Genomic DNA, 9,523 nt, shown 5'->3' with positions numbered 1-9,523 from the left:
AAAATTTGACTATTTTGAGATGGGTTCCAAATAAACCTTGCCGTTTCACCTTTTTTGAATGGCGAATTACAATAATTGGTTGATTTTATTATTAGCCAGTTATTGTAATTTGATTTTGTTTCACCATTTTTAGTTTAAAAACAAATGTAAAAATATTTAAAATACATTTTTAAAAGTGTTTTACGTTTGATTTAACAAAAATAGTGTTTTTACGCTGCGCAATTAAGCGTTACTTTGCGCTACTTTAGGTTGATCGCAAAGTAACGCATCACAAACCGAGCGTGGAATTTTATAAAAGAAGCATACTGAAACCAAGATGCGGGTCCCCAAATAGTCCAGAGAGAGATGCGCAATTTTGGAAAATGATGTGGTGTGTGTATACTTCGAAGTGCTTTTGAAACTAGCTACAGTACCAAGGCAACCATCGAAGTGCTGGACCGCTACCAAGCTCGAAGACGTCAACCATGCTGCGCGTGTCCAACCTGCTCCGAGGCTTAACCGCTGCACCGGTGCGTCGCCGCACCATCTTCAATCGCTCGTCGGTGCGTGCATTCAGCGCTCAAGGCGGTGACGATGAAGATGATGACCGTGACCTGGAACTGGAGGACCTGGAGCTGGACTGGGACGACATGGACGACCTCGAGCTGGATGACTGGACGCTGGACGACGATGGCGATGTAGCGTCTGCCGGTCGCCGTAAAGTGGAGGAACACGTGAAGCAGAAGGTGAGCATTCGGCGTGCGAAGCACTCGAAGCGCCGCTTCGTGGACCGCATCCGCGTCAAGGCAACGGGAGGTCACGGTGGCAACGGCTGCGCGAGCTTCTTCTCCGAGTCAGCCATGCGCAAACGTCCCAATGGTGGACACGGCGGCGCTGGAGGCGACGTGGTGATCGAAGCCAGTGATAAGATGCAGAATCTGGCAAACGCCACGCACCACTTCAAGGGCGGAGCAGGCACCAACGGCATGCGTACGTCCTGCAATGATTTGTGGTTGAGTGCAATTCTTTTAGTGAGGCTGACTGTTATGTTGGTATTTGTTGTGTGGCTGCAGCAAACGATTCCGCGGGTAGGAGGGGCAAGCATTGCCACGTGAAGGTGCCGTGTGGCACACTCGTCAAGCGTGTGGAGCGCTACGAGCGCGAGCTCGAGGACGGCGAGTATGAGATTGTAGATAGGATGGAAGTTGTCGCTGACTTGGACAAACCTGGTGCTACCTTCCTCGCTGCTAAGGGCGGTAAACCTGGACTGGGCAACCGCATCCTGGCTGGAAAGACGACCAAGTTCGGTCGGCTGCGCAAGCACATGCCTGAGAGCAAAACTACGGGCTCGCCGGGTACGTCGCAGTATTACGAGTTGGAGCTCAAGACAATTGCCGATGTTGGTTTGGTTGGATATCCCAACGCTGGCAAGTCTACCTTGCTGAGTGTGCTGAGCCGCGCCACGCCTGAGATCGCGCCGTACCCGTTCACGACGCTTCACCCGTACGTGGGCATTGTGGAATTCCCAGACACTTTCCGGCTGAGTGTGGCTGACATTCCCGGACTTATCGACGGTGCGCACCGCAATGTCGGTCTTGGTCACGACTTCTTGCGTCACATTGAGCGCACAAAGGTATGGAAATTGTCCGGCATGCTGAACTGGATACTCGATAACCAATTTGCGTGACGATGGCAATATAGATCTTGATGTACGTCCTTGATACCGCGGGCTCAGAGGGACGTGATCCCCTGGAGGACTTTACCCATCTCCAAAGGGAACTGGAGCTGTATGCCCCAGGAATCTCGTCACGTCCTTCCCTCATCGTTGCCAACAAGATGGATGAGCAAGGTACGACTTGCACCCGTATAGATATTATCTCTGCGATGATGTCGTCATCCAGTGCTGTCGGGTATCTTAACAATACGTTTTGGTATTTTCACAGGCGCCGAAGACAGCTTTCACAAGCTGCGCCAGTCCACTGATCTTGCTGTGCTTCCAGTCAGGTAAGCGCTGAAAGTCTTTGTTGTTCACAACACTTCCTAACCAGGTGTGATTCTATAATAGTGCACTCCACAAGGTCGACATTGATACGATAGCACGCACACTCCGATGGATGATTGAGAGCTATAGCAAGCTTACCAAGGCGTCATAGACCACATAATAGGCGACGTAGACCATATATACTCAGCAACAAGGGGTTCTTGCTAGTGTTGACGTCACCTTGTGTTATGTTGTTTGTGGCTTGGTTGTAAAAATAACCCAGCAAATTAAAAAATAAGCCTCATCAGTCAAGTCGAGGAGTCTACAATTCACGTAGCAGAAGATGAATCGTTATGAGATACTGGACAAACTCGGTGATGGCGCGTTCGGTGAAGTTTCGCGTGCTCGGAGTCTTAAGACGAAGGAAATTGTGGCTGTGAAGAAGATCAAGGCGATATTTCCCACTTGGGAGGAGTGCCTCCAATTGCGTGAGCTCAAGTCGCTTCGAATACTGCGCCATGATAACATTGTGTTGCTGAAAGAGGTTATTCGAGACAAAGAAGAGCTTTACTTCGTATTCGAGTACCTGCAGACGTCGCTTTTCCGAGTTATGCGTAACTTTAAAAGTCAAGTCAGTGCCAACAGCTACAGCGGTTTTGGTGGCGATACAAGCTCGAGTTCCGACACGTCCACTTCATCCTCACCGCCGCATCCCTGGTTCTCGGAGGCGCAGATACGATCGATTATGTTCCAGCTTTTCAGTGGTCTTGCATACATGCACAAGCACGGCTTCTTCCACCGCGACATTAAGCCAGAAAACCTGTTGTGTCACGATGATACACTTAAAATCGCAGACTTGGGTCAAGCTCGTGAGATCCGATCACGGCCACCATTCACCGACTATGTTGCAACGCGATGGTACCGAGCACCAGAGCTATTGCTGCACTCAACGACATACAACAGCCCAATCGACATGTGGGCCTGTGGATGTATATTAGTTGAGCTCCTGATCTGTACCCCGTTATTTCCTGGAACGTCCGAAGCGGATCAATTCTATCGCATCTGCAAAGTTCTTGGCACACCTACTACGGAAACGTGGCCCGAAGGTGCAGCAATGGCCTCTCACATGCAAGCTCGATTTCCTAAGTGTACTCCAGTGTCTTGGAAGCGAATTCTGCCTTCAGGTACACCCTCCTCAGCTGTTCAACTTGTACGAGATCTGTTACAATACGACCCTAGTCGACGTATTACAGCAGCGCAAGCGCTCCAACACCGCTTTTTCGACCAAGCTGTGCCACGACCTACATTAACTATACCTCCGTTAGTGATGCCAGTGGAAGAAGTGCCCGTATTGCCACTCCGGGGCGATTGCAAGTCTATCGGAGGCTATTCGAGCTATACAGGACGATCAAGTGTCTGTGCGAAGAAGTCAGATGACCTTGAGACTTCAAGCTATTGGGCTGGAAGTGGGTTATCATCGCGACAAGAACACCATTTGTTGACTGCCAAGGAGAGACAGCAGACTCATTCACGGCACCAAGAATGGGGATCTTCGCTCGTCAGTTCTCGTCCTGGTGTATATGATGACGTAGCTGATACGAAAACTGTCCCCCCTATTCAAAATGGTGGAGGCCTTTTCAAAGGGGGTTCCATCAAGAAGAGCTCCAGCTACAACGCGCTAGCGAGTGAGAGTGATACCGTTCACTCAACTAGGAAATTCGCATCAGAGAACAATAGCGAATACGATGACGACTCTAAAAGCGATAGCATCTTACTTCAAGATTTACTTGACGAAATTCTAGGATGAATGAAAAGTTAAAAGTTGGTGATAATTTCATCAGGTATATTGTTCTTTTCATCTCATTCCGTTGCACACCATGCTACTACACAAGATAGCAAGAGCGCACTTAGAACTTGAGGGCGTGAGCGCGGTCGTTCTTGGTCAGCGAGAACTTAGCGTTCAGGTAGGCCTTGAGGAACGGCTCGGCATCGAGCTTCTTGATCAGAGCCGAGTCCACGGCCTTCTGGTCCTTCTTGCGCTGCTCCGAGATGACGGGGGCCTTAGAGAATTAACAGCAACACGGTCAGTCTCTTATAGGGAGCTTATATGCCGAAGCAAGCGATCCCAAGCGCTCATATGGTGTGACAGGAAGCTGTGTCTAAAGACATTGAGCTCCCTGTCTGATCTGCCACACAGGAAGCGGTTCAGCAATCGAAGAACAAGAGAGATCTCATAGGGTTCGTCGATCTTGATACTCCATTGCGTCACCACTACGCTGCTGGTTGTGGGCGGATCGAGTGTAGTGGTTTCGAAGAACCGACCAACCGGAACGGGATGCTTTCAAGGGATAGCAAAAAATGAAATAGGGAACTTACGGCGCTGGACTGGGCGAAGAACTGCTCCTCCTTGCTCTTCTTGGCTGCCTTCTCCTTGGCGAAGTAGGCGTCGTCGATGGCAGGGAGCTCCAGGCCCTCAACGTTCACCTTGGTCGACGTGGCGATCACATACGACTGGTTCACGCGACGGAGGGGCACACCGTTGACCTTGTACGGGCCTGAATAATGTAGTTTAACCAGTCAGCAACAGCCTTATAAAAAATAGTGTGACCTTGTCCCCTAAATCCGACATTCCTCAGGTCTCATAATCTGATGGATCGTCGGCAAAAAGACACCCCTCACCTATCCGTGTATACAACCATCGGAAACCGCATGCCCCACGGCAGCAACACCAACACCAGACTCCTTATAAAAGGGTGGTGCGATGAAGCCGAACGGCGCGAGGCACGAGACGTGGAAGCATCACAGACGAATGAGGGGGTGGCAGAGCGCCTCTCGAAGTGTCAAGTTTGCATCATCGGAATGCCGGCTCCAGGTCGAGACTGTAGGAATGCAAGCTGTGACTTACCAGTGACGAGCAGCAGGCCCGAAGCGAGCTGCTTGAGGAAGACCACGCGCTTGCCACGGAAGCGGCCCGACAGAAGAATCAGGACCGTGCCGGGGGTGATGGACTTGCGCAGCTTGGCGGTCTTAACGCTGTTGCGCTTGGTCTTGGCCGACGGCAGCGGCTTCGGGATGTAGTCAGCCGGGTACCACTTCTTGGTGGACACCTTCTTGGCGGCGACCTTCTTCTCGCCACCCTTCTTGATCATCTTGCCACGGCCATTCTTCTTCGAGAGGCTGTTGCGAGAGATGGCGTTGATGCCACGGGCAAGGACGACGTTGGCAGTCTTCGGCATGGTGATGAATATACCTGAGATGTAGATATGAGCATTAGAGCAGGGACTAAAAGCCGCTCGACATAACGGTGGCAGCTTACCTGTCTGAAAAGAACTGAGCGAGATAAAGCGTCAGACAAGATCAAACGACAGCCAACCACAAAAGATGGTGTGGCGTACGCAAAAACGAGGTACCGTGCACAAATCGGCGGTTCAGCGGTTAATTTAATCCGGCCCGGTCCGGATGTTGAGCAAAATTTGCTTGAACAGGTTGGCGTTGACCGGGTCAACTTGACCCGGGTTACCATACGACCGTCGCAAAACTTATGATGATACATATTCGTTTGGTTAGGATACCTCAAAAATCGACCAAAATGTTCATGCAATCATGAATTATCCGCAACATTAATCTCAATTTTTGGGCAACATAGAATTTTTTACGTTGCCTTTGCGCAACGTTATATCATAACAACTTTTTTTTGTTGAAGCGGTACGAATCCTTCCAGTACAAGTCCCGCAGTCTTTATTACACCGCGCGCTCAACACGCCACCCTGCGACAACAAGTAGATACAGTAGTAAACTCATGGGAAAACGCAAAGGACGTCGTTCGAACGCCTCGCCGACGCTGGCTGACTCCGTGACGACTGAGACGCCGGAGCCCTCGAGCGCTGGTGGATGTTGCGGCGGTGTCAAGAGCGACGGAGGAGATACCGCTGTGTCCTGCTCCAGCAGCGACGAAGACGTCGACGTGGTGAATGAGGAGGTTGAAGGACAGGAAGGATGCGCTGACGGCTGTTGTACTGAGGAAGAGGAGACTGTGGACAACTGCAGCTCCTCCATTGGAGGCTCCAAGGACGACGCTAGTTGCTGCAAAGCTGACACTACTGAGACCGATGGGTGGGTGGAGCCCGTGGATGTTGCAGTGGGAAAGGTGAAAGCCGGTTGTGCCAGTACAAACCTTAAGCCATCAAGCTGCTGCTCATCCAAGAAGTTGGAGACCTCTGCAGTCTCTGCTGCGTCCAAGGAAGAACCAAAGAAATCTTGTTGTTGCTCGTCGAAGAAGCAGGAGATTACTGGTAACTCTGGTCCGCCTAAGGAACGCTCAAAGAAAGCTGGCTGTTGCTCGTCGAAGAAGCAGGAGACTTGCGGAGACTCTGGTGCGTCCGAGAAGAAACCCAAGAAGTCAGGTTGTTGCTCGTCGAAGAAGAAGGAGGATGCGACCGGCTCCAACTGCTGTTCATCATCGAGGGTCCCAGAGGTTAAAATCGAAGTCGACGGTTGTTGTGCGTCTAAGGAGAAGAAGGCGTCGTCTGGATGCTGCTCCAGTGAGCCAGAGCTGGAAACTAAAGCTGACGATTGTTGTGCCTCCAAGAAGGGGACAAAGAAGTCTAGTTGCAGCTCATCGGACGCTCCGAAGACTAGCTCAAATGGCTGCTGCTCGTCCTCTAAGACCAAGAAGATAGCACCCGGATCAGGTTGTTGTTCGTCCAAAGAGCAGGATCTTCCGCATCCGGAGAGAACTCCCAGCTTTTTGAAGCGGTTGATGCAGTTCCGCAGCGATCGTGGAGCTTCTCTCGAGCAACAACGACCTCAGTCTGAAGGCTCAGGACGGAAGAAGGAAACAAGTGATTCGCTGGAGATTCTCCGCTTGAACATCAGTGGCATGACATGCAGTGGCTGCTGTACGCGCATCGAGAAGTTCATGAGTACACAGCGTGGTGTCACGGACGTCAATGTGAGTCTGCTTACGAGTCGCGGGATCTTCCAGTTCGATCCGCAACTAGTCACGGCGAAGCATATCGAGGAGACAGTGGCCACCTTGGGGTTTGAGCCCAGTGTGTTGTCCAGTGACGACCTTGTGAGTGTCATTCTGCATCTTGGTCAATCCGAGAGCTCCTTTAAAGCCAAGAAGTTGTCACTCGAGATTGCTGGAGTCGTTTCTGCTGAAGATGTTAATGAACCAGCGGTATCCTCAGCTTCACAGGGCAAGGCATTGCTGGTTGAGTACAATCCAGACGTCACAGGTGCTCGTAGAATTGTTCGTCAACTGTCTCGGGAGTTAGGATTTACCGTTCAAGCGTCAACTCCGCGTGCTCCATCGGTTCGTGCTGGCGAGGAAGAAGTACGACGATTTACAAGGCTCTTGATGTGGAGCTGCTTGCTGTCGCTGCCGGTAATCTTCGTCGAGTTCGTGCTCCCGGTGCTGTATCCCTCTTCTGACAGTAATCCAGCTGATGTGGGACTCTGGGGTACTGCAAACCGTTTGAGCGTTAAAGATGCTGTGGAATTGGCATGCGCGACGCCTGTGCTCTTCGTCGTGGCGCGTCCCATACATGAGAGCGCTTTCCTCGCGTTGCGTTACGGTGGGCGCGTTACCATGGACGTTCTCATCTCGCTAAGCGCCTGCACAGCCTACACGTTCTCGGTTTTCACTGTTGTTACGGGTGCACTGGCCAAGTCTCAACCACAAGGAGCAGTGATTGATCCTTCGACTGGGTTGACGCTTCCCCCGTCTCTCGTGGAGACGCCAGCTAAAGCTGATACTTTCTTCCAAGTCACAGTGCTGCTTGTTACTCTCATCCTCGTCGGCCGGTACATCGAAACACTGGTGAAAGCTCGTGCCTCGAACAGTGTGGATGCACTGCTGCGTATGCAAGCCAAGACTGCTATTTTGCTTGAAGAAGGGGACGAGAAGGAACAGTATATTGACGTGGTGCTGGTGGAACGTGGTGATCTGCTTAAAGTCCTTCCAGGTACACGAATTCCAACGGATGGCGTGGTTGTTGGAGGTGCTAGCTCAGTGGATGAGTCCATGGTGACGGGTGAGGCTCGTAAAGTGCCCAAAGAGCCTGGGGCGATTGTGATCGGTGGATCTATCAACGCGCAGGGAGTTCTAACCATGCGAGTAACCCACACCATTCACGAATCCATGCTAGCACGTATGGTGAGGCTCGTAGGAGAAGCCCAGGCATCTCGCGGTGTTCGCCAGAGCATTGCTGATGCGGTGGCTGCATACTTTACCACATTCATTATCATCCTAGCCGGTGTGATGTTCATGGTCTGGTATTCGCTCGCTAAGCACGGAGATGTGGACACTCAGGGCTGGGCTCCTTTTCCGTTCGCGCTGCGCTTTGCGATCACGGTGCTCGTTATTAGCTGTCCATGTGCAATTAGTCTAGCCGTGCCGACTGCAGTCATGGTGGCGACGACTAAAGGTTCGCAGGTGGGTATTCTCTTCAAGGGTGGACGCGCATTGGAGGCGCTTGAAGAAGTGGATGCTGTCGTGTTTGACAAGACGGGTACCCTCACCACTGCACAACTTGGAGTTGCTAATGTCTTTGCCCCCCAAGACGGCGTTGATAAGACACAACTCTGGAGTTTCGTAGCTGTTGCAGAGAAGAGCAGTGAGCACTCGATTGGTAAAGCTCTCGTAGCGCACGCGGAGACTCAGCTCCAAGGTTTGCAGATTGAAGAAGCACAAGGATTCGAGGCCGTTCCAGGGTGTGGTGTCCACTGCACAGTGCGCGGTGTTGACGTGCGTCTTGGTTCTCTCACCTGGCTTAAACAGCAGACATACGGTGACTGTCACTCTCTCCGAATTCCTCCCGGGTTTGTCGAAGCAAACCACGTTTCCAGGCTCAAGGCAGCATTGTGGTGTTCGTTGTCATTGATGGAGAATTGGTAGCTGCAATAGCGTTGCGCGATACATCGCGTCCGGAAGCGAAGCGTGTCATTGAGCAGTTAAAGCGCGATGGAGTTCAGCCATGGATTGTTACTGGAGATCAGCGCGGTATAGCTATGAGTGTGGCAGCGGCACTGGGCGTGCCTGAAGGCTCTGTGCTGGCTGAAAGTCTGCCTCATCAGAAGGTGGACAAGGTGCGCTTGTTACAGAGTCTGGGTCTGCGCGTTGCATTTATTGGAGACGGTGTGAACGACGCGCCAGCGCTGGCAACGGCCGATGTCGGTGTCGCACTTGGAGCTGGAACTGACGTGGCGCTCGACGCTGCCGACGTTGTGCTGGTTAAGGACGATCTGCGTGATCTACTCAATGCCCGAGCGCTTTCGAGTGCTACCAACCGACGGATCAAGCACAACTTTGCGTGGGGGTTCATGTACAATCTACTGATGATGCCCATCGCGTGTGGTGCGTTGTATGCTCCGCTCGGGATTTGGATCCCTCCAGCCCTCGCTGGCCTGTCGGAACTGCTATCGTCCGTGCCGGTGATTCTCTTCTCACTGCTACTTAACCTTTGGAAGCCGCCATTCGGTGGTGACTGGGGACTACAACAGCATCAAGTAGCTATCGACGTGACGGAGTCGACGCCTCTGCTGCAGAAACATAACTAA

General features: G+C 51.9%; 4 protein-coding genes across 5 annotated transcripts; 3 read left to right on the top strand and 1 right to left on the bottom strand.

Annotated features, from left to right (window-relative positions):
• Nucleotides 1–464: 464 nt before the first annotated feature.
• Nucleotides 465–2,132, top strand: PPTG_16074 (obg family GTPase CgtA; the record flags this gene model as incomplete). The annotated part of the gene is made up of 5 exons (XM_008913370.1): nucleotides 465–969; nucleotides 1,053–1,612; nucleotides 1,681–1,828; nucleotides 1,923–1,983; nucleotides 2,045–2,132. The coding sequence occupies 5 exons, from the start codon at nucleotides 465–467 to the stop codon at nucleotides 2,130–2,132; spliced, it is 1,362 nt and encodes a 453-aa protein (XP_008911618.1).
• A 138-nt stretch (nucleotides 2,133–2,270) lies between these two features.
• PPTG_16073 (CMGC/RCK/MAK protein kinase) lies at nucleotides 2,271–3,786 on the top strand. Its single transcript, XM_008913369.1, has one exon. It carries the CDS (start codon nucleotides 2,304–2,306, stop codon nucleotides 3,765–3,767), a length of 1,464 nt encoding a protein of 487 aa, XP_008911617.1. The 5' UTR covers nucleotides 2,271–2,303; the 3' UTR covers nucleotides 3,768–3,786.
• PPTG_16072 lies at nucleotides 3,782–5,337 on the bottom strand. 2 transcript variants are annotated; one of them, XM_008913367.1, is made up of 4 exons: nucleotides 5,277–5,337; nucleotides 4,866–5,210; nucleotides 4,337–4,515; nucleotides 3,782–4,020 (listed from the first exon to the last, which is right to left on the bottom strand). In XM_008913367.1, the coding sequence occupies exons 2-4, from the start codon at nucleotides 5,194–5,196 to the stop codon at nucleotides 3,868–3,870; spliced, it is 663 nt and encodes a 220-aa protein (XP_008911615.1). In that variant the 5' UTR covers nucleotides 5,197–5,210; nucleotides 5,277–5,337; the 3' UTR covers nucleotides 3,782–3,867. The 2 variants fall into 2 exon arrangements, with proteins under 2 accessions (XP_008911615.1, XP_008911616.1); XM_008913368.1 differs by having other exon boundaries at nucleotides 3,782–4,515.
• Nucleotides 5,338–5,759: 422 nt separating this feature from the next.
• On the top strand, nucleotides 5,760–9,523 carry PPTG_16071 (copper-translocating P-type ATPase; the record flags this gene model as incomplete). Its single annotated transcript, XM_008913366.1, has 2 exons — nucleotides 5,760–8,711; nucleotides 8,813–9,523. 2 exons carry the CDS (start codon nucleotides 5,760–5,762, stop codon nucleotides 9,521–9,523), a joined length of 3,663 nt encoding a protein of 1,220 aa, XP_008911614.1.

This window comes from Phytophthora parasitica (assembly GCF_000247585.1).
Source record: "Phytophthora parasitica INRA-310 unplaced genomic scaffold supercont2.53, whole genome shotgun sequence".
Taxonomy (NCBI): Eukaryota; Oomycota; class Peronosporomycetes; order Peronosporales; family Peronosporaceae; genus Phytophthora; species Phytophthora nicotianae.
This window is presented reverse-complemented; position numbering and strand designations above follow the sequence as displayed.

Excerpts from the sequence above, each read along its gene's own strand:
- PPTG_16072 (XM_008913367.1), bottom strand. The coding sequence starts at position 5,196 with ATGCCGAAGACTGCCAACGTCGTCCTTGCCCGTGGCATCAACGCCATC. Across the intron at positions 4,516-4,865 it reads GGGCCTGCTGCTCGTCACTG|GCCCGTACAAGGTCAACGGT; the intron begins GTAAGTCACAGC and ends TACATTATTCAG. Across the intron at positions 4,021-4,336 it reads TCTTCGCCCAGTCCAGCGCC|GCCCCCGTCATCTCGGAGCA; the intron begins GTAAGTTCCCTA and ends TAATTCTCTAAG.
- PPTG_16073 (XM_008913369.1), top strand. The coding sequence starts at position 2,304 with ATGAATCGTTATGAGATACTGGACAAACTCGGTGATGGCGCGTTCGGT.